Here is a 24,976-nt window from a genome sequence, read left to right on the forward strand (position 1 = left end):
AGAAGGTGAAAGCTCAAGTTGCTGAGCCACAAGCTGGCCCCAGCCAGCCATTGGTATCCGCCCAGCTGGTCAGTAGGGTGCGGAAGTCAAACACCCCTCGACCTGCAAAGAAAGTGAGAGACAGAGTCGAGGCCTTGCTGGTTAAAACTGACAAGGACAAGAACGCCGATGTCCTCAAATTGCTGCGAGCGGCCGATAGCCTATCGGCCCTGGGTCAGGATGTGCGCAACGACAGACGTACCAAGAACGGCGAAATGATCTTGGTACTGAAGCGTGGCGCGCAATCCAGCGGGTATTTTGAAAAGAAAGAGCAAAAAAATGAAATTTGATCAGTAATTGTACTTTTTCAACACTTTTACGATTGGATATAATTCAAAATCATAGATATGAGTAAAATACACGATTCGTGGCGGTGATCCAGTTAGAAAAAATGATTTTTGGCGATTATTCGTGAAAAAAAGACAAATTTATAGTATTTTTTACATGTGCCGTTTATGCGATGGGGCAGAGACGGGCAGCTGTTTTAATCGGCAATGGACAGAAAAATTTATGCCCTTTCATACAAACACTTTCCGAAAGACATGATATTTGATGTTTTTTTTCAAAATAATTTGGAAATTCGCTAAAAATGGTGAATATTCACCAAAATGTCGGCATTGATGTATATTGATACTGCGCTGAAGACACTCATGGTTAATTTCATCATTTCAATGACTGAGAGGTTTATTCCATGTTTGAACTAGGGCTGCCCCAGTGTGTGCCGGAGGGACTGTACCGGATCTTGGAAAGCTACTTTCAGAACCGCGTGGTGCTATACACCACGTCCCGCAAGGGTCAATCCTTCTGAAGCAAAAGTTTCCTCCTTGTGTGAAGATCGTCGGCTTTGCTGACGATGTAACCCTAGAGGTCTACGGGGAGTCAATTCCAGAAGTAGAACTAACCGCAGCACACGCGGAGTGGAACAAAATCGCGGCGAAAAAGCGAATGTCAACCGTTTGCGGCAAAGCCTACTCCTCTCTCTTTTTCGTTGCTGTCCAGGTATCCATGAAAATGCTCTGCACCCGAAGCTTCTCCGAGTTGGGCTTTACTCCCATCCATAACTCAGCGGGAGTCAACTGGACCGACAGAGCCAGTTCTGTAGATAGACGCCGGTTGATGCCGCTTTACACCACATCCTTTTCGGCATTTTAGAATCCAAAAGTATTGAACGTACCTTCTTAATAAGCGTTCGGTTGAACCGCTCTACCACTCCGTGCTGTTGCGGGGAATAAGAAACTGTCGTCTCAGTCTGGATGCCTTTATTCTTATACCATTTCTTTTGCTCGGTTTATCCGTACTCTCAGTCTTGATCCACCGCTAATTTTGAAATTTTCTTGCCGAAATCTACTCTCACCGTCGCTTCATATTCTCGGAATCGCTCGAAAACATGGTTGTTCTTCTTCAGCATATATATGACTGAGAAGTTTCTTTAATCATCGATGAATGAAACAAAATAACGCGATCTATTCCATGCCGTGGGGTCCATGGGACCACAGACGTCCGAATGAATCCTCTCCACGAGTCGCTCGTTGGCGTATACAATTGAAGGGCTCAAGGCTATGTTTTCCTTGTACACATGGTTCGCAAAATCCGATCTTCTCCGACTTTGTATCAATACCATGTCCATGTCATCCGCGAAACTAATACATTGAGAGGATCTGTTGAAAATAGTACACCGGCTGTTACGCCCGGTTCTCCGCATGACACCTTCTAGCGCAATGTTGAACAACAGGCACGAAAGTCCATCAACTTGACCAAAGCAGATAGATTAGTCGAAAATTCCGAAAATTCCGTAAACGACTTTTGCTGAACTGAACAAGGTAATATCACAGACAAACAGACGTAACAGCTGGAACAATTTTTTGAAAATCCATCACCCAATTGCTTTATCACCATCTTGCGTGCACGTTGCACGAAATGTTATTTAGTACAACATCGTCGACAGAAGGCGCTAGTGTGAGATGTCAAATATAAAGGAAAACGATGAGCGCGCCTCTGGGTGTGAAACTTGCAAGCAGTTGACTTTAAAAAAAATATATTTTAGTTACTAGATAAAGATTGTCGCTTCGGTTCCCTTTGTTCTGCTGTCCGAAACAAGTGTGGTACATACCTGTCAAATCGTATGGATTTTCCTTCTTTGACATTTAGCTCCCCTATCCTCGCCAGCAAAAGTTGTTCCGGACAGCGACGACAGCGACAATCTTTATCTAGTAACTAAAATATCTTTTCTTTAAAACGACCGTTGAGTTGATGGACGGTGGGAATTTCATTAGTGTTACGTCTGTTTGTCTGTGGTAATATTGCTGAACAATAATGTCAATGATAAGTGTGAATTGATTTATGACAATTGACAAGTTATAAGTAAGAAATTAAAAGTATAAAATAAGAAATGCGAAATGAGAAGCAAGATGTGAGAAATCGGCCCTACTTTGCGTATATTATTTTCAATTGTGCCATAGATAATAACCTGACGTGATAATAATCCGGTGTTTAAAATAACATTTTACATAATATAACGGATACCGGATTAGCTGATGTTTAGAACACTCAATTATTTGACAATACGAAGGACACTTATGACAATGAAACGCTGAGCAATTTTAATCAATTGAAAAAGAATTAATAAAGGTACCGAAACGTCGGATCAGAATGAATATAGCGTTTTAGCTGGTCATCAGACTGCATAGCCGATAAACACTTCATCGAGTTAATTACCGTCGATAACCACCTCCACGATTATATTATTTTATAAACAAACATTGAACATCGATGAAAAAAGCATTTTCTGAGTAAATCACGATATGTATTTGACAAAATAAGCTTTCATCTTCCATGTAAAAGCGCATAAAAAATCTACTCCTCCTCTCAGTTTTAATTGCAACAAAAAATAAGCGCCAGATTAGTCGCCTATGAAAACCATACATCCAGAGCAAAAGCTACTTTGATATTTTTGAAAATTTTGCCGCCACGTGGTAGATTGTGGCAGTGAATGCTTTGATAGCACGTGCTATTTGTACTGCGGATAAATTTTACACATCTGTGGAAGCCTATGAAAATAATCACGAAAGTTGTCATTTTGTTGCAAGGCACACTATTGGTTTTGAAAAAAAAAATTAAGGTTCTACGGGATCGATTGAATAGTGTTTGTTTACAAAATAATGTAAGCCAAAATCGCAAAGTCGGCCCGAACCAAGAAGTGCCAGATGAGTCGTTTAGCTTTTTACTTCTTGTCTCACGCATCACCATTAATCACTTTACACTTTTTACAATCACTATTGTTCAGCCTCCTTAGCCTAGCGGTAAAACGCGCTGCTACAAAGCAAGACCATGCTAAGGGTCGCTGGGTTCGATTCCGGGTGCCGATCTAGGCAATTTTCGGTTTGGAAATTGTCTGGATTTCCCTGGGTATAAAAGTATCATTGTGTTAGCCTCATGATATACGAATGCAAAAATGGTAACTTGGCTTAGAAACCTCACAGTTAATAACTGTGGAAGTGCTGGATGAATACTAAGCGGTGAGGTGGCAATGTCGCAGTGGAGAGATGTAATGTCAATAAGAAGAAGAAGAAGATTATTCAGCCAAACGACATTTGCGGTGATATGATCAAATGACTTATTGGGCCGTGTGACCATTCGGCCAAATGACATTTCCTGCCACACGCCTCTTTCACAAGTGAAAATGTCGTTTGCACAAGTGAAAACTTATCGCTAAAACATTCGAATCACCGCTGAAACATTCGTAACCACTTATGGATAGGTAAGGTAAGCTTTTAGACCGAGAATTGTAGATTGAAAAACTTTTTTTTGTCATTATTAAAGAGATTTTCAGCCCTAGGCTGGCTCATCTCTACGACTGTATTTCATTCAACAGATTGCATCCTGAATTTCAATATGGTTAAATAGATTATAATATAAATTAATCAAATTGTTTTAACTTATGTATGTTCAAAATTGAAGTATATAAGTTGAAACGATAACGACTGCTCGGCGAATGAACTCTACAATGCCTTGTTCGAGGGTATTTAGCTTCGAGCAGTTATGGCTCGTCTCAGATACGCATGATTGCAAAACAATTTGAATCGATATAATTAATTCATTGACCAGATCTCATAACCTACATCCATCTGCCCAAACAGTCAATATTTGTCCGATTGAAGCCCAGAAAAAGCATAAACAGATTGATTTTATGTAACGCACGTGTGCTCCGTCTCGTTCGCATGCAGCAGAGCCAATCGGCCATGTTTGTCCACTAGGTCCAGCTTCTGTTTGTGCTTGAGGAGAAAGAATTCCATAAGTTGACCACTTGCCATGTGATGTGATTCATATACACAGCTGGTGGTGGAACTGGAATCGCAACTGAGCAATTTTTGCTATTCCATCTTGACGTCTTGTGCGTATGCGCACTGCTTACGATAGGTAAGTACCGATGCCCGATGGGCTCTGCGCAATAATCATTTCAGTTGCAATGCAGGGAATCTTAAGTAGCACGAATCGTGATCATGGTTAGCTACTCCGAGCGATTTATCCGGGTTCGTTTCACTTTCCTTAGACAAACTTGATAACTTCCTTGTGAAAACGAATGAGTAAACAAGTTCTTTGTAGGTTGCACGAGCATATACTTTTGCTTTCACATTACATATGACTGAGTGCAAACAAACAAATACTTTGGTGACAAGTTGTATTTCATGCGTATGGTATCTTCAAAGAAATAACTAAGTACATATCATGAATTTATATCAGGCCTAGAAAAGAGTTAGTTCCGATTTTTCCTTCGTGCTCATTTTGAAAAAAAAAAATCTAGACAAATTTTCAAATAAACGGAAAATCCCTTTGTGCCATTGAAACTTGACATGTTTTACAACTTAGTTTGTTTCTAGTATTTCCACAGATATTAAGGATAGTCAACCAAGCTATATATCAGCCATCTTGAAAGCCAAGTGTTTTTTTTTAGAAAATCTTTAACAGCACGAGTTGAAGAACCATGCTCGCAAAGAAGTGAAATAATTGGTATTTTTTCGGTCTTTAGTGATTTTTTTTGGAATTTCATCAATTGACCGTCAAAATTGTTTCATCAATTCCCGTCATAAATTTTTATTCCCTCAATCGATTCTGATTTTTTCAGGCCGGTTCACACGTGCAGCACTTTATCGGTTTTTGTTTTTGATTTTAAAAATAGTTGACCTTTAATAAGCCAAAGATTGAGCGAATTTTTTTTTATAGGAAAGGTCAATTCTAATTTTTCATTTCATTACAAAAATCTGAAATTCCTTCCAAATGTTTCGCCTTTCTCGAACACCTAGATGTAACAAAAAGATTATATGTTCACTCCAAAAAATGTTTTTCTATAAAACGAATTATTGGTAGAAGGCGGAGTAGCAACCATTAATATGTACCGTGGATAATCAAATTTCGGACACACTCAAACTTCGGACGCTTCAATTCGTATGGGATATTTTCTGAAATATTTCATCGAAATGTTTCATCAAGCTGGATCGGAAGGACTAATAGTTTTAGCTTGTTTTAGTATAGTTACATTCTAATAAGACATGTTAAAACAATGCGACGAAATGATTAAAAGACAGTCTGAGCTGTGCAGTGAGAATTGTTTTCATTTATTCTTCCCGGTACTGTGTAATCAGGTGTCCGAAGTTTGAATCTTTGTGTCCGAAATATGAATCCAACCCCGCCGATGTCCGAGGTTTGAATCAAACAGAAGCCGGACATTTTCATTAATTGCAAACATTCTTCGCAATATCTCGCACATACTAAATACGTAGTTAAAAGATGAATACCATGCGTAGTGATTGCAATGGTGATTCAAACGGTGTGATTTAAAATGTGACTAAACAGGATGATTGTATATCAGAAAGTTCTTAATCGTCCGAAGTTTGAGTTGGCACGGTACAGCCAGTCTAAGCTAAGCTAAGCTAAAACGAACTTAAACTTGATAGAAGGTTCGGAGATCCATAGTGTTACATACCAATCAACTCAGCTCAGCGATCTCAAGTGATAGTTTTTTTACAAGAAGAAATGCATTTACGCACAACCTAGCACACGTACTTTGTAGTTGGCAGGCTACCACACCCGGGAGTGTGAAAGAGTGTGGGGCCTTTCCAGTCGTAATTGGCCCTACCCACTAAACACCTTAAGCTCCAACCATAATATCCCCAGGACTAGTTTTCAGCATTACTTCTGGGAGATAGGCTACACTTGTACTCACTCACTCACTCAGTCACTCACGCTCACACAGCAGGCATTCACACTATGTGAATTCTCAGTCTCAGTGAGTGAGATTTGTAGGATATTGGTACCATTGCCTGCTCAGTAAACCTATTCACCATTTTCAAAAGTATTCCAGATTCAAAGTGCCATCCGTCCGTTTTTCATGAAAATGTCGTCTGAATGCAAAAAACTACTCTACATAATAGAAGCATTAGTCTTTAATAGCTTCTGAAGACTATTATCTACTACATTGCCATTGATACTCAGCGCCGTAGCGTGTGGTTGGCCAGGTTGTCCCCCGCCAAGGGCGCCAGGCTGTAGGGGGCGCCGAAATCGAGAATTTGGGAAATGATCACAAATTATTCTCAAATTCACGGCTTCAGTGATTCAGATTAAAGCGATCAGACGATTTCCTCAGTAATCAACTGTTTTATCAGTATCCAGAGAGCCATTTTCCTTTTCTTTTCCCTTTAAGGGTGGTATGGACTTCTAAAGTACTGTGCAAATAGATAGGACAAGTAGCGGTCAAGGAATGATTCTGCTGCTGATGTTCCTTGAATAGTACGGAGCTAACAAGGAAATCAAATAATTTAGCAATAGCAGGCGTATTGCAGTAAATAAAATACAGACTTACGTCTACCCTTGCGAAATAATGCACCGATGCATTATTCCCGCAAGTAAAGTGACGTTTGGTTATAAGTTCTCCACATTGTTTTTGTTTTTTTGAATAGTTTAACTAATCGCGATTAATTACAGATCTATGTTTTTCCAGCTGTTAGCGGAAGGAAGTAGGTTCTACGATTGGCCACGTTCTTGAAAATAATGAAATCAATCAGTTGCAAGCAGTACGTTCGACAGGCGTTGGGCGCTAAACTTTTCAATGGTCGGACTCATCTCTTCATGCTGGCCAACCTGAGCGATTGAATATCCTATGATGCTTTTGATGAGACTATGAAAGCTGTTCCCGTTGATCCCATCCAATACACCTCCTGCAGTGCTACGATATCAAATCCGCGGTTTTTCAATGCAATTAAGGCAATTAGTGTGTGCTTTCGACGAATAGATGTGTAGTTCCTTGTACCGACCATCCAATAGCTACTGTGGATTTTGTCGATTGTTCCGAATTGTATTCGAAAGTTAAGATTATTTTTTGTTTATTTTTTCTAAGGTTATCTTGCAGGGCTTGACATCAAAATCTATATTTCACTTTTGCTTAGGGTTACTCAAAGACACTTGGGCGTTGTTAAACCGTCCATAACGAGGCATATAGACGCTGTTGTAAATATGATCCGAGAAGTTGCGCATCCAAAAAATTTCAAAGTTTCCACCAAAGCTCTTTATCTGATCGACCCCATGGAGATATAGGGATAGAAGTTTCTTGGCAGGAGCCGAAGAACCGCTAAATAGGGTCTGATTAAATGTCTCAATTACACGAAGTACCAATGATATGCCATGCGCTGCTGGAAAAAGGGGAAAGTCTTCCTGAAATTTTCCCAAATTCCCCAGCAATTCCTCAAGGTTTATCCAGAAACTGTTTCTGCAAATTGCTCTTTCAGGAAAATTCACGTTAATTTTTTCATTGCAATATACAAAGAAGTTCCTGGACGATTTCATTAAGAAATTCCGGGGAGATATCGGGAAAAAAATCCTGGAATAATCGAGAATGATTGCTGGATACATTCTTCAAGAAGAGAAGAATTCATGAATGAATCTCCGGATGGATTCCTAGAAGGCCTTCTGGAGGATTAAATAAGTTCACGGCAACCAACGCCACCGATTATCAACGGGATGACTTCGCCACGCCCCCTCCGCTGGCTGAAAATTATTCATTACGCGTCGATTAATTTTCAGTACGCGCAGAGGCTTAGTTCTTCTAAAAAAAAAGTATGTAGAACAAGTTTTGAACAGATCCAGTAGATTAATTTATCAAAAATATAGCTCTTCTATTTCTGGCCGACTTCAAAAACACGGTTACAAGAAAAACGTGACTAATTGGTCGGGGTTCAGCCAAAAGCTTTTAAATATATCTATCAGCTGAGGGTAATATAACGGACATTGGTGTTAAATTGACTCCGTACGAAACGGTCAAAGCAAAACAAAGGTGCGGCCCGCAGGCCAACAACAAGTGTACGAATTGATATGAATTATTTTCGGTGTTCATTCTATGAACAAAATATCAAGTCAAAAAGGCACTTGGTGCGGTTTCGCTGTACCCCAACAAATTATGAATATCGTGTTTTTTGCCTCAAAAGAATGCGAAGAAAAGTGTTCCCGGGTAAAAAAAAACAACTGTCCCGGATTCTTCAGACTGTAAGACATTTTTTGCTGGTCGAGGTCTTTTTTTTATCTATTTCCAAATGTATTCATACACTGTCAAAATATGAAATAGACCAGTGAAAACGACCTACGCTATCATTTAACCTTCCGGGACTCGCATGGTCCTGGATCACCCACGCAGTCCCTCCACTCTTATGAGCGACAAGCGTTCTTTTTTCAAATGTGTTGTACTTTTTACAACGGTGCGAGTCCCGGAAGGTTAAGGCCAAAACATATTTTTTTCGAACCCCATTCAGTGGCCTAACCCCTTTCGAAGCAAATAAGAACGCATGAGGGAGGGAGAACTATACAGAGAATCTCAATTTACCCATTAAAAAGTAAATGTAGTGACTTAACAAAAAATAAAGCAGGGTGTAACGGAATTCGAGCAGCTAGAACTGCATTTTGAGCAAACAGTACTATAGAAGTATCATTCCGTCTGCAGAAGATTATAGGATTGGAAAAAAGAAGATAAAGCCGACATCGGTAGTTTAGAGTCCGTGGAATATTCAGAGAGTGAAGTTTGAAAGTGGAGATTCAATTCAATCAATTCGACAATGGAATTCGGCGTACCAGGTGATCGACTCGAATCAATACGGAACACCTTCAGGTACCGAGACGTTACCAGCTAGACAATATAACATGCAGCAAACAGCTAGAAAAATGAAGGAAGTGGCATCCTAGTTCTGTGTACGCATTCCTATCGGGTCGGAGAAGACGCTGGCTCTGAGACTCAACCATTGTACCTTCAGTGGCCAGCGAATGAAAAAAGAGCTGAGAACTGAAAAGAGAACTGATTCACTACGTGTCATGTTAGAAATCACCGGATGCACATCTCGGCAAAGCGTTTATTAACCATTGCATTGGAAGCCAAACGAATACTTCACAATCTTCACATTTTGGCGATGAAGACAAGACACCACCGAATACGACAGGCGTTCACGTTATTGCTCATTCAGCGAACATCTTCAGATGCACACCTACGTCGGTACGAGCGGCCAGCGTTGGCTTTTTTAGAGGAGTCCATCCATTGATTTTGGTCCAACATTGCTGAAAGAAATGATTTTTTTTAGAAAAACAAAGTTGCAGCTATTATTTCCATTTGCTTACATGCTTGATGACAGCACAAATAATGTTTTTTGCCTACTTGATCGATTGACAAAATTACTTTGGTAATTTGATCAAATTTTCCTTGACCGTTTTCCTTGGGAGCTGCGTACTAGGCTTAACGCGTTTCCCTCAATTTAGGAAATTTGTGCCATCGCCTCCTCTGTTTTTTCATCACTTGATTGACGTATGAGGAAGTAAAAGATAAGATTAGGAAATACAAATGGCATGGAGTATAGAACAGGCTTTTGGGGAAGAAGTCCTAGAAGAGAATTTTTCAATACGCTAAAGGCGAAACACAGAGTAGTCTGTAAAAACATATACACGAATGTAGTGATAGAGAGTTTGTGTGAATTTGAGATAAACTAACTCATTTTATTTATACAGACAAACTATTTACCTATTTTTCTAGTGCCATTTCCTATTTCATTAAACCAGAAACTTGTATGAGCTCAGGTGAGGTGAAAAGACGAAGATGAGTTTGATTGTTTCCTTTAGGTCTATATAAACTGATTAAGCCTTAAATGAAGAGTTTTAAATAATGGAAACTGATTCACTTCAAAGTTGAATTTTGTTGGTCCAAGCAATTTTACCAGTGCCACCAAATTACCGACAGACCCGATGGCTATAGGGCACTGCACGGACTGCTTTGTCTCTTTCTCGCTGCAAAGAAATTAGAAAACAACAAGGCCAGTAAACGTCAAAATTTATGATGAACAAAAGAGAAAGAGATGTTTCCGTGCAGTGCCCTATTCTGGCCATTGATCAACCCACTCTAGACTTGGGTTTTTTTTACACGACTAGGCCCAATCGACCATCTACCAATTCAGTTCAGAGTTGATTTTTTTTAAATTCCTATAGTTCCTTCAAACTACCGACGGAATTTTTTGTGCAGCATTCGCTCATTGCTGGATAAAATTTTCGGTTTCTGCGTGCCGCATGCCTACCACAAAGGGTCTCAGCACAAAGGTAGTCACGCAATCCAAAGTCAGGAACTCTGGTAAAATAAATGTATCGAAAACATTGTAAACGCCTATATATAGGGTTACTGCTCCTGGACTCCTGGAACTCCTTCATCTCATAGCTCCGATATTTATCCCACGAAAACAATGAAACGGTTCAATCAAAGATACTAGTTCCGATTTTCACGCAACTGGCAACTGGTGCAAAACACGCTTCGACCAGATCTTCACCCTGGATAAGTTCGTCATCGAAAATGACTGCTAGGGTGGGTCTAGTCAATTAGAACGCTTGCAAAATCATTGAGCTGGCTGGTTTCCTTGACCGAGAGAAAGATCGGCGTGGCCTTTATCACGGAAACGCACCGGAAGCCCGAGGTGAGTGTACATATTCCGGAATTCCGTGTGGTAAGACTCGATCGGTCCAACTGCAGGGGAGGTAGTGTGCCTACCCAAGTAACCAAAAAGTTCCTTTAAAGGTACGTTTAAAGGATCCTTTGGTTATATGGGTATCGCAGTGAGGTACAACGTCAATCGTGGTCTGCTGTCAAGTCTGCCGATGCCGTTGGGGTAGAAGTCACCACTTCCGTCGGAGTAATAACCCTCATCGCGGCCTACTGCCCAACTCAAGCCAAGGAGATCGATGGTCCATCGGCCGCCCTCCGAAGAGATCATCAAACTAACGCGGCGCTAAGGGGAGTACATCATTTTTTGACGCTAGAATATGGATAATTTATCGCAGCCGATCGTCTATCTGGAACTCAGCTCGGATCACTATCCGGTGGTGGCCGAAATCGGTTCATCGATCAGCCGTCACTAGCTCTCCAGAAGGAATTTCAATCGGGTGAACTGGCAGCGGTTCCAGCAGTGCTTTGACACCACCATCGACTACGAGGTGCGTTCGGAGAAGCCAGAAAGTATCGACCACCAGCTATGCGCCATCGAAGAGGCAATCTCGGTGGCCAGAAAGCAACATGTTTCAACGGCTCGTCAGATAAGCAGCACTCTAGCCATTGACACCCTCACCAAAGATCTCATTCGTCTTCGCAACGTGGTTTGCAGACAGTACCAACGAACTACACACAAAACCCGTTACAATTGCTTGACAAAAGTCATCCAGGTCAGACAGAGTGATTTTTCCAATAAGATCCGCGCTCTCCCAGAATGTGCTAAGCCATTGTGGAAGCTGACCAAAATTCTAAAATCATGCAAACAGCATCCATCTTACTCCCAACGACTTCACGAAGGAGATGGAGATCTCAGCTGGCGAATTGATGGCTTATATAAAATCATCGAAAAACATGGAGGCCCCAGGCTACGACAGCATCTTGAATCTCGAACTCAAAAACATGAGTGCTCCGTTCTTCGAGAACCTAGAACTGATCCTCAATCAGTGTCTCCGTCTCAGCTGCTTCCCATCGTCCTTGGAAGTCAACGAAAGTCATCCCCATCAGGAAGCTTGGGAAAGATCCTTCCTCTCCGCAAGTTATCGCACCATCAGCCTTCTCTCAGGGTTATCCGAGCTGTTTGGAAAGGCGATTCAAAGCCGGGTACTTGAGTCTATACCGAACATCAAAACATCTTTCTTGAGGAACAGTTTGGTTTCTGAACCGAGTTACCAACGTTCTCAGACGGAACAAGTTTGTCTCAAAAACCTCCACCGTGGCCTTACTTGATGTCGAGAAGGCATTCGACAATGTATGGCATGATGGTGTGATGTATAAACTACAACGCTACAATCTTCCCAGCTACCTGGTGAAAGCATCACCTATTACCTGTCGAAAAGGAACCGGGTCTTTATCAGCGGAACGAGTTCCAATGCGCACAACATCGTCGCAAGCGTCCTCCAGGGCAGCATCCTCGGGCCCTTGCTGTTTCATCTGTTCACCTCCAGAAGGCGACATTCTTTCTCTGTTCGCAGATAACACCTCCATCGTCTAAAACGGTAGAGTGATCAGTGTGCTAGTGGCCAACTCCAACGAGGCCTGAACGCCCTAACAGAGTACCTCACCAGCAGGAAGCTCTGTATCAACGACCCAGGTCATCATTTTCCCCCACTATAAATCCCCAAATATGTTCCGCCTGGGTACTCCTAAATCATGCTCAATGGCACGACTGTGGAATGAGTCAATGAGGCTGACTAACTTGGCTTGACCCTTGACAGCAAGCTTATCTTTCGGCAACAGGTTGACAAGACGGTGACAAAGTGTAACGTCTTGATGAAATTACTGTACCCGTTGATCAATCGCCGGTCGTCATTGTCGCTGAAAAATAAGCTGTTTTCAAGCAACCTGTGATCGAAAACGGCATGCCGGTCTGGGAAAGCTATGCTAAAACCCATCACCTTAAACATCAATGGGTCCAAAACAAATTCCTGAGGATGATCCTCAACACTCCTCCCAGGACAAGAAAATCCGAGGTTCACCCTCTGCGAGGCGGCAATATCCCAGTGGTGGATGTAATGCCAATGAAGAAGAAAAAGAAGTAGCTAGGTTATCAAATCGTAAATTTGAGTTTTCTTAGTATCAAACCAATGTCTTTAAGAGGCTAAAATGTAGGAAAACCTTAAAGAAGAACAAAATCAAAACTACCATACTGAAAAACAATAATAATGGAGAACTACTAAGTTCAACTTCAATTCGATTTCAATGCTTGGGCAGTGGATTTTGGAAGCAGACTGACAAAAACCAGAGGTTACTCTTTGCTGGAAGCAGTGTTGTCCTACACTCAAGGCGAAAAAATCTGCTCTTTGATATTACTCCATCTAAACGATTTTATAGTCTTAACTAAATAAGTTCAACTAATAGAAGGATATTTGAATTTTCTAAATGTCATGTCAAACTGTCACAAAAATGCACGCCAGAGCCACAGGAGCTTGCGCACTGAAAATACACTGGAGTGTTTTCACTGGCCCTGAGTGTAGGACAACACTGGCTGGAAGCGCTGGCAAATTTAGAGGTCAGATTCGGCAACGAAGGCACCGTTAGTACATTCCGCAAAGATGGCAGGGAGTCCGTCATCGATGTCACGTTCTGCAGTCCGTCGATGGTGAGGAACATTAACTGGAGAGTTTGTGAAGACTATTTATTTATTGTCGTCAATCATGTTTGTAGACCGTTTGATACAGATTTAGTCTTATAATATAGTTCTCCGTTACTTAAAATTACTAAACACTTTTATCCGATATGAAAATTATATACACCAAGCATTTACTGAGTACGCAAGTATTGTTTCAATTTAGTCTTAGATGTATTGAAATCAATAGCATTCCAATGTTTATTATAAGCAGCCATCATTTGATTTATGGGTCCGAATTTCGCATAGTTTGTACGATGACTACTACAGGCAAATAAAGTTCGATTTCGCAAAGGTCTTTGTGGGATATAAAATTTAATTTAGATAATATTGCCTCTGAGTCGACCTTGTTCGAGATAACATCATTAATGAAAGATAGCATCGCATATTCCCGTCGTTCCTTCAATGTTTGTATACTAATTAGCATGCATCGTGCTTTATAAGACGGGAGTGGAAGTTGAGTCCACCCCAACTTGCGTAGTGCATATAATAAAAATTGCTTTTGTACCGACTCAATTCTTGTGTCATGCGTGACTGTGTAAGGTGACCAAACTATGCTGCAATATTCAAGTATCGATCTGACATAAGCAATATATAATGTTTTTATAGTGTATGGATCGTGGAAGTTGTAGCCAAACCTTTTATGAATCCTAATATATTTTTAGCTTTGTTTATAATAGTATTATAATGGTCAATGAACGTAAGCTTAGAGTCTATAATTATGCCAAGATCCCTAACTCTATCACCCCGCATAATTACAAACTGTACATGGATATTTTCCCGTGCGGTCGACAACAGTATCCTTTACTGTTGACAACTGTAAATGAACAATCTCATATAAAGTTTTAACAGTTTGTGATACGGTTATTTGACAAATAACAATATGTTGAATGGGTTGTTAAGTTATGTCACCATAAAAAATCGTCTGTTTTCGCGTGCAAAATTTTCGCTCAACAGTATGATAAAATGTTGACATATAATGCAGGAAATAAAGAACATTTTAGAGACAGCATGTTATATGTTGACATTTAGTTATGATGTCGAGCAGTTATGGTTGAACCGATCGTAAAGTATTCGATAACCGCAACGTAAACTGTGAAGCTATATCTAACATCGTAATAATGATTCTGACCATATAACATGTTGTTTTTTATTATGCGGGACATCTTGTCACCTTTTGGCTACCTAAAGTGATTGTCATATTTGGAATACTTCGTTTTCTGCTTATAGTAATTAAGTTGCATTTCTTTATATTGAGCTGTAACAAACTTTTTATACACCAGTTATGAAATATCTGGATCTCGTGTTTGAATGTGTTCATGTCTTCAGCGTCTTTGATCTCAATAAAAAGTTTCATATCGTCAGCGTAAATCAATACTTTTAGATGCTTTAGAATGAAGGACAAGTCGTTTACAAACAAAATAAACAATAGCGGACCTAAATGAGAGCCTTGCGGGACTCCCGATGTGGAATGAATAGCTACAGATTGCTTTCCTTTGAACCTAACTATTTGATTGCGACTGGTCAGATATGCTTGAAGCCATTTAAGGAGTCCAGGCTGGATTCCCATTTTTTGCAGTTTAAAGAGAAGCATTGGTATATCAACTCTATCGAACGCTTTACTAAAATCCGTATATAAAACTTCAACGTGATTTCCTCTGTCCATGGCTTCAAGAGAATAATTCACAAATTCCAGTAAGTTCGTAGCTGTCGACCGACCTTTAAAGAATCCGTGCTGGCTTGTAGTGATCCTATTTTTTATTTGGTTGAATATTTTCTCATTGACAATTGCTTCGAGTAATTTTGGAATGGTGGAGAGAAGAGCGATATCCATAGCGATCCCCAGCCGATCCGGTATAGTGTTGGAACACGAACGCCGATGGTACGACGGGCGATGAGGTCTAGTGAGCAAAGATGGAAGACGAAGGACTTCGATAAGGATGTTTTTATCGAAGCACTTCAAGCGGACAGCGCCTCTACAAACCTTGACGCAGACCAACTGACGGAAACGCTATCGAGGGCTTGCGAGGTGACTATGCTGAGGAAATAAGGGCCAACGAGCAGCTGGCGTCCAAATTACTGGTGGAACGAAAGTCATGCCAACTTTCGCGCTGCCTGTCTCAGATCTAGGAGACACTTTCAGTGGACAAGGTCTGAAATGGTCCGAAAGGAGCGAAAGATAGTTTTCCATTAAGCTAGAGCGGCTTTCAAACGGGCGATTCAAATCAGCAATTACAACTGCTTCAAGGAGTCGAGAGCCGGAGCCGAGAAGCTGACGCTGACCCTTGGGGGTAATGCTTATCGAGTCGTAACAAAGAATCAGGGGTCCAGCGACGCCAGCCGAAATGTGTCCGGCGCGATTTTGGCGTTACCGGACCTGTTCAGGATGGTGCTGCAGCAGCGTTTAGTAGATGGTAATTTTCCGGATACATGGAAGATCCAGAAACTGGTTCTGCTGCCGAAACCAGAAAAACCGCCGGGAATCCAGCATCGTATAGGCCCTTTTGTCTACTAGATACACTGGGGAGCTTCTAGAAAGAGTTATCCTCAACAGGCTTACACAGGTCACGGAGGGCGAGACTGGTTTATCGGAAAAACAGTTCGGATCCGTAAAAGCAGATCCACTGCGCACACTCAGTTTTTATTTCTGCAGCTAGGCAAATCCAGACAGCCCAGCAAAATAAAAACTGATATCCCGTCAAAAATGAGGATTGTTAGCTGGGTTTCGGCAAATTATTTGCTGATTTTCAGCAACTATGATAGATATCTCGGCGAAAAACATGTTTGCTGGGGCCTGAACTTCAACACCTACGTGGACTTTTCCTGTGAAAAGGAGGCTAAAATGATCAGTGCGTTAGCAAGGATCATACCAAATGTCGGCGGTTCGAAGCAGTGTCATCCTCGATACTTAGATATGGAGTTCCAGCCTGAGGAGCAGCACTCAAGGCAAAAAGTAACCGCAGGAAGTTGAACAGCGTGTTTCGTCTAACGGCCATTCGAATCGCGAGTGCGTACCGAACTATTTCGTCGGATGCAGTTTGCGTTATCGCAGGGATGATTCCAATCTGCATAACCCTAGCAGAAGATATCGAGTGTTACCAACGGAGGGATACCACAATGTGAGGAAGGCGGTGAGACTGGACTCTATGGTGAAGTGGCAGCAGGAGTGGGACAATGCGGATAATGGAAGGTGGACCCATCGGCTCATCCCCAATGTGTCGACGTGGGTGAACAGGGAGCATGGTGAGGTGAACTTTTACCTTACACAGTTCCTGTCCGGACACGGTTGTTTCCGCCAATATTTGCACCGGTGTGGCCATGCGTCATCGCCATTCTTCCCGGCGTGTATCAACGTAGAGGAGACTCCAGAGCACGTGATATTCGACTGCCCGAGGTTTGCGGAGGCACGTAGAAGAACATCGCAGAGCGAATGTGTTGCGATGAAGGTACGTGGAATGCGGTAAGCAGAGTCGTGACGCAAATACTGTCAGAGCTGCAGCGTCGATTGAGAAGGGACCAGAAAGTAAGCGTCGCAAATAAGCACAGTGAGCAGTGTTTGGTCTCGGGTCGTCGGGACGCCAGCAAACTGCAGGTCTTCTGCCAACTGGAATCGTCGGACCGACCTTGGAATTCGAACCGCCAACCTGCTGAAGAAAGAAAGAATGAAGAAGGAAGTGCTTCGGGTATGTTGGGCACCGCCAGTGCGAACGTCATCCACCACCGGAACTGTCGGACCACCTCTGCAACCCGAAGACAGAGTCAGCGCAATGCGCGAAACACCCCCATGAAACGGCTGTCATCCACGAACAACTCGCTTGAAGCCAAAAACTTAGTGCTGCAACATGGTGCTGGATGTAAACATTGCCGGTTAAGCAATAAACACACGAAGTCAGAATCGTCGGAAGTGCAAGCGGCATGTGTTGCCTTGGTCAATTATATTTAACGACATGTATTGCATTGTTGCGTGATTTTCGACGTTATTAATTGGCGCTTTGATGTTGCATGAAGAAGAAGAAGCAGAAAGATGATATTAAAAAAAATGCACGCGAAAACAAACGAGGATATTTTTGAAACACTTCTCTGAAGTTCTAGAGGCATTTTAATTAAAAACGGTAAACAGTACGGGGTTGGACTTTTCTTATACTGTGTATTAGGGTGGCTCAAAAAACACTTTCAAATTTTTTGATGGGCCGCCCTCTTATTCGGTTCTATTTGATGCCCTGATGCTCTGGACAGGGTTTTAGCCAGATCGGTCAACGTTTGGGCGGTGCTAAACTCGTTGGGGGTTTATATGCGGGAGTGTATGCAGAAACATCCAAAAACAGTGATCTGCAAACTTGCCTAAGCTTGAGGTCGGAATTTTAGAAGAAGCGTATGGGCTCAGCCTCGATTTTATTCGGGATACCTTTGCGTCTAAGTCTATGTGCGCTTGACCAATTTCCGTTGCTTAGATGATCGAAAGTTTTTCCGAGGGCAGTGAATGCTAAATAGAGGGGCTCTTAAAATGAATTGACCTGCTCCAGAATGATACGCAACGAGTATGGTCAACACCTGATCTTCCGGGTGGGATCCTGTCTACTACCGTATATTATTTTACAATTGTTTCTTTACTTACCATTGTGAATAAAATTGCAAATATTTAAGAAATATAAATATCAATAATGTTTATTTGATTCATAAAATGTTGTTTGTCGGTGTTGTAAAATATGCGTCGAAAACATTCGTTATGTTAATCGCTATTTATTGTCTAGGCTAGTAAGAATTTATGTTTGTAAAATACCATTCATTTAGAAGCACCTTTTGAGGTTTTACGAACTATCAATTATTTGTAACCGTTATTTGTTCTTTTGTATATCCTTTTAAGGTGACTCGGGGAAGCACTACACACCGTGTTATTTTGCCTTTCTTTCGTCTCTTTCTAGCATTATCACCTCGTAACTTTGGAGCGGCGTATTGCGTTGTTTGATGTAACTGTAAATGTATCAGCATATAGATTGCGAGTAAGCACGCGCCGCTGATACTTTTTCCATATCATATTTGTTGTAGAAAAAAATTAAGCATTCAATGTTGAAAATGATGACGATTTGATGATTGTTCGTGCTTCCCGTATCCCCTTAAACTAAATGCAAGAAAATGTCAGTTTTTAGTAGTTCACGTTTTAAAGATAGACGGTAGATGAGCAACAAGTAAAAACTATTCGATAGTAAATATTTACTCAAAGATTCAGAGGACTAAACTACAATATGACAAAGAAAAGGGGTAGGAATAAATACTTTTAAAACTTCAAAGCCGACCTCATCTGCTTAAATGACGATAACTGGCTAGGCCATTTACTGCAGTATCAGAATGTAAAATCGGAATTTGTTGTTCTGTTGCCTGCCGAGATTTTGGCAAGCTTTTGTAGAGTTCTGATTTAGAGCTCAAGTGTGTCGTGCAATCTTACAAATAACATATTCCACATGAGGATAATACAAGTTCACATATTGCTTTAGTACTTTTTGGTTATTTGTTATTCATCATCGTTTAGTACGTCACATAAAGGCAGTTGTTTTCTCACAATGTTTTACTAAAGAAGTCACTTTTGGGGCGTTTCAACCGTGGAGGAAACTGTGGACGCACTCGAATCCCCATTCATGCTGCTGTCGTCGAATTCATTATCCAAAGAAAGGCCGACCTTTTCCATCAGTTCAGATAGTCGTTTCGCTTTGCGTTCTTCATTGTGTGAAATGATTGTGCACAGATGTTCCGTTAGCATTTCCTTGCGCTCGAGAGCTTGATGTAGTTCGACTTTGGCCTTGAGGAACAAATTTTCAATGTTCAGATAGTTTTTCCTGGAAATTAAAAAAAACAGTCTCCAAATTATCACTTTTCTTAACTACGACTCATAGAAAACTTACTCAACATTGGAGAAATGCAAGCTGGCACTGTCGATTTGTTTCCTGAGGATAGCTACATCAGTTGCTAGTTCTGAGTCTAACTTGCTCAATTCGGTCTTAATTTCTTGCAATTTATTCGCTTCAGCCGCTGTTTTCTGTGTGCTAATAATATATAGAATATTGTTTAATAAGATAATAAGCACAATATGTGGTGTTATGTTCTTACAAAGACTCGAAATATTCATTTCCGATGTGTAGATATTTGTGTTATATGTAGTTTATTCGTATGTAGGTACGTTATTTAAAATGTAAAGAACATGAATAAACCGTAGGCATCCCTAAACAACGTGTCTATTAGTCAAATGACTTCGCATAATTCGATCCACAACATTCCATCGTACAGACGGTGTACAATAAAAAAAAGCACCAGCCACTCCGGTCATAGTTTGAATAAAATAAGGAACAGAAATACTTGGTCAGTAATCTTTATTTCCATCCCGACTTTCATTGCTTACTCGCATTTCATCTAAGCAACTTGATTTAAGTACATTACTGGAAATTTACTGACACTAATCGTCTACTTGGAAATCCTTACTCATCGGATAAAGGTTGGGCGAAATAGGACTGCTGCCCAAATGGATTTTTATCTTGTAAGCAAACATTAGGACTTAGTTCCAATTTACAAATCAAACCCTAATTAAATTTAAAATGTAGTTTGAAAATAAAAAAAAAACAACAAAATTTGTTTTACTTCAATGAGACATTCATAAAAATTTCCGATGTCGATGACTTAGTCGAAGTCGAGTCAAGTACGAGACACTGAAGACGGCTCTACTGTTGAGGTCGAGCGACGTATCTGTCAATAAACTGGTGGAATTAAATGGTATAGAACAAACTCGTCTTATGACAAGTGAAGACATTCCACTAAAAGCTCAAAATATTTTTTTATCAATAAGTAAAATGGACCGACCGTCACAACCATCACACTCTATGCAACGCTTTCTCTTCTCCCTCCGCACTACACCACAGGGATAAATAATTAAATTTTGTGTATGAACGTTAACCAAGACGTTAACTTATAAAAAAAGCGGTTTTCCATATTTTCAATATTGATATCCTGACGTCAGATACTTACTGCTGTTCAATGACTTTGTGCAGCATTTCACGCTTCTGTCGATTCTGCTCCTGCATGAGTCTCCGCTGCTGCTCAAAATCTTTCAGCGACATTCCTTTAAATGGAGTAACCGTCTCTGGAGTTGCATTTTTTGCCATAGGAGTCGATGCAGGAAGTCCCTCTAGAACGGGGCTATCCGGTACTGCAGTCAAAGCTCCGGCCGACGATAAAACTGTACCAGGTCCAAGTGGTTTCCTAGGCATAATTAAAATGGACTCATCTTCCGGTGCGTTCATCATAGCGGGAAGCGGTTTGAAAGTGACAGCCTGTTGAATCGGAAGATTTGGGTAAATGCTGGAATCAACGCAACTGGTGGTTGTGCTGCTGTCGGCCAGTTGTGTTTGCACATGCTCGTTCGAGGGAACGGTTTTCGCGGCAGGTTTCTTTTCCCCAAGCCGGATAGGTTTTTGGTGGGGACGTGAAATTGTTTTTCCTGGAGGAAATTACGTTGTATGCAACCAACTTTTAAGATAAAATTAGATCTGAATTACCTGAATCCTTGCCATTAGTTTGCCGGGTGATTTTGTAGATGTCATCGTCAGAGAAACCAACAAATTGCTTCGACATTGCTTTAAATTATCAAAAATGTTATCACAACCCCATAAAACATTTGACAGATGGGAAATTTGCTGGTACACCGACGAAGTCGGGTGCCGACGAAACCAACTGTTTTTATCACCGACGAAATCGGGTGTTGACTTTGGTGTCGACGAAACAAACTGTTTTTATCACCGACGAAATCGGGTGTCGTAAAAATCAACCTTCATGAATACCAACTAAATCTGGTGCCGACCAAATCATTTGTATTGACAACCTTTTTAGTCGGGTGGCTCATAGATATTATCTAGATCAACGTATCAATCGACAGACTAAGTAGTGTTTATATACCTGATTAAATCGGGATAATGGATGATAGATTACATTCAATTGTTTACTTATGCAGCTGTTGTGTTTATTGAGTGAAAACTGTTTATTAAAATTAGTTAAAGTGTGAATATCTATATTATGTAAGTTGAAAAATATGGTGCAGTTCAATGGCAAGTACAGGGGTAGACAAAAAGGTTGAGATAGGGGAAGTTTTGTCGAAATTCAAATCAGTAAATAACTTTGCTTAGAATAAACCGATTTTGATAAAACCGGAAACTCTTCTAGCACCAGAGATGTTCCGGGTTTTCCGAAGGCATGCTAAAAAGGCTGTATTATTCCGGCTGTCATTTTATTTTACGTTTACTATCATTGTGTTTTCTGCTTTCTTCAAAACTAGAACTAATCTGACGACCAATGCTGGTTGTAGATTGAAAATCCTTCAGATATACGCAGAGATATGGCCATATCCATGCAAACGGTCTGTTTGTGTGTATGGATGTGTGTGCGCAAAAAGTATCGACAATTTTTCCGGCAACTATCTTTATCTCGCAACAAGTTTCGGCGGGAAATTCTTTTTCTTATTAAAAATTTGCCGGAACTATGGGCTCATATGTTGTGGCCAAAATACATTCTTTTATATTTTTTCTTATATTAATCAGTGTAAAATTTAGCATGTCTTGTTTTAGCATCTTGACTATAACATTCTATACAATAACACGTTAAAAAGTCCATTTTTGGGCATTTATCTTAAATACTATACTCTTTTACCTTCATCATTTGCTCGCAGCGGATTCCTATTCCATTGTTTCTTATGGTAAATTGGCCGGATCAGACTGAATCTGAAGCTAAGTTTCTGCCAGATTATGGAGGCTGAATCGCACAGTTTTCAAAGGTATCCGACTGTCAGCCAGGAATCTATCAGTTAAGAATTGACTGATAATGCCCAGTTTTCTATCTACTTTCTGTTAAGTTTAGGCTCAATTTCTTCTACAAAAATGTTGAATTTTCGTGCGTATTTGTTTTTGAATAATTGAATTGATAAATCACATTTTTATTATTTGCGTTAATTTTCTACCGGTTAATCTCAACGAGTGACAACTATCGACAACAGGAAGACGACTTTCAGCCTGGTTCTTGCATGTCGCACCTATCAACACATCAACGCCGGAACCTAAGGCTTTTTGTCCTATTTGGAAGAAGGCGTGACCAAACTAATGCCACCACGCCGGCCAGAATCCAGGCATACAATGGTATGAGGCATGAGCTGCTGGGAGAACCATCCATCGTTCACACCGCGAAAATCGGGTGACTGCGGTGGGCCGGGCACATAGCCAGAATTTCAGACAGTAACCCGGTTAAAATGGTTCTCGACAACGATCCGACGGGAACAAGAAGGCACAGCGGGCAAGTTGGATCGATCAGGTGGAAGATGACTTGCGGACACTCCGTAGACTGCGTGGTTGGCGACGTGTAGCCACGGACCGAGTCGAATCGAGAAGACTCTTATATACCGCACAGGCCAATTCGGCTTTAGTCTGAATAAATAAATAATAATGGTATGAGGCAAGCTCTGCAGCACAACTTAACTACCCGTTTGTTTGTCAACTAAATCAACTTATTAAATAAAAATAAATCACCATATTACGTCGGGTTATGTTTGCTTTCCGATTTAAACATCCGATTTATAGCTTATTTTAGAAGATCAAAAACAACCGATTTTATCGGGAATCGTCTGCTATTCATTAGAATACAATTACTAATCGAGCTATTTACTTGCTTTTCATCAGCCGATTTCGTCGGCTATATTTTATTATTTGATCAAATCAGTTGATTAATCAACCGATTTCGTCAGCTATATTTTATTATTCAATTGAATCAGTTGATTAATAATGTGATTCTTTGGGTTTTCATCGGTCGATTTCGTCGGTTCAATTGCTTTTTTGCGCTAGACTACGTTAGCCGATTAACCTGCCAACTAAGTTGCTTCAAATCTGTTGATTTGGTTGGCCGATTTAATGTATTGTTTAATCGCTAAACGCCCCTGTAAAGCTCCCATAAGCGTCTGTGCAACAAACAACCGATTCGTCGGATACAAAGTAGGCCGATCCAACCGACGAAACCCGACTAAGTCGGGGGAAAAGTCGGTAGGATGTTTTATGGGGAAATGCAGAAAAATGTTTACTTTTGATGTCATCAAAAATTTGTTTACGCAAACTGACGTTTATTTTCTTGGGGCTCAGGGATGTATCGATATGCGCTATTCTTCACAGGGCTGCATTTTTACATTGTTACTAGCGCCATCTGTACTTGAATAGCTGCAACTGAGTAACACTGGAATCACAGAAAACAGACGTATTTTGTGTGGAAACCTCCAGCAGAGATGCAGAAATCGGATGAAACATTGCTTTTTGCATTGAAACTTTTCGTTTCGTCACTGAAATCACACTTATCTTCAGCGACTGCTCCCGCGATAGAGCATCAGCACATATTATTCACTCATACATCTATCTAGTTTTCCGCGAGCGGTAATGGCCGCCAGCTTGCCTGCGGGTCAGTCTCTGATTTGACGTTTGTGGAGGTCAACTGCACCCACCGCTCCGAGCATTCTGACCAATGTGGCATATAAGAAGGTGCTGATTCAGTGAATTCAAGCCTTCTTATATACCACATTGATCAAAATGCTCGAATGGTGGGTGCAGTTGACCTCCAGAAACGTCAAATCAGAGACTAACCCGCAGGCAAGCTAGCGGCCCGATGTGCTTCAGTAAAGGTGTGGGCCAAAGTCCTCTATGTCTGTAGTAGTCGAAAAAATAACGTAAACATTGCCACCCACAGTGGGTGGGCGGAATGAAACGTCACGTCTGTTATAAAAATTGTACTGAGTATGCCAGACGTGACGTCACATTCGGCCACCTTCGGGCATCTTCGGCAACTCAGCTGAGAGTTTCGCTCTCAAAAGAGCGAATTTTCGTTAAACAAATACTACTTTGGGGTTTGGCCCACACCTGTAGTAAAGCACATCGCTAGCGGCCATTACCGCTCGCGGAAAACTGCACGGAACCACAAAACAACTCACTTTACGGTTTCTTTCACTCAAATCCGCCCTTGCGTGGAAGAAGCCAAAAATAAGTAAAATGCGAAAAAATCCGGTGAGTACTTTGCCTTTACTCCCGTGTAGAATTTTCACCCACTATGAAGTTTCACCAACTCAAATTTATGTTATTTTCACTCACTCGAGACTATGGTGAAAACAACTCAAATTTGGCTTCTTCCACGGAACAGCATACGTTGGGTCGGTGCAGCTCTCTTTGTTTATAATATCATTCATGAGAGGGAGTGAG

At 41.0% G+C, this 24,976-nt stretch overlaps 1 protein-coding gene across 1 annotated transcript; it reads right to left on the reverse strand.

Annotated features, from left to right (window-relative positions):
* Positions 1–18,356: 18,356 nt before the first annotated feature.
* Positions 18,357–23,830, reverse strand: LOC134211139 (RAB6-interacting golgin). The gene is made up of 5 exons (XM_062687779.1): positions 23,798–23,830; positions 21,260–21,363; positions 20,730–21,201; positions 19,616–19,756; positions 18,357–19,549 (listed from the first exon to the last, which is right to left on the reverse strand). The coding sequence occupies exons 2-5, from the start codon at positions 21,333–21,335 to the stop codon at positions 19,294–19,296; spliced, it is 945 nt and encodes a 314-aa protein (XP_062543763.1). The 5' UTR covers positions 21,336–21,363; positions 23,798–23,830; the 3' UTR covers positions 18,357–19,293.
* Positions 23,831–24,976: the final 1,146 nt, after the last annotated feature.

Source organism: Armigeres subalbatus, chromosome 2 (genome assembly GCF_024139115.2).
Source record: "Armigeres subalbatus isolate Guangzhou_Male chromosome 2, GZ_Asu_2, whole genome shotgun sequence".
Classification (NCBI taxonomy): domain Eukaryota; kingdom Metazoa; phylum Arthropoda; class Insecta; order Diptera; family Culicidae; genus Armigeres; species Armigeres subalbatus.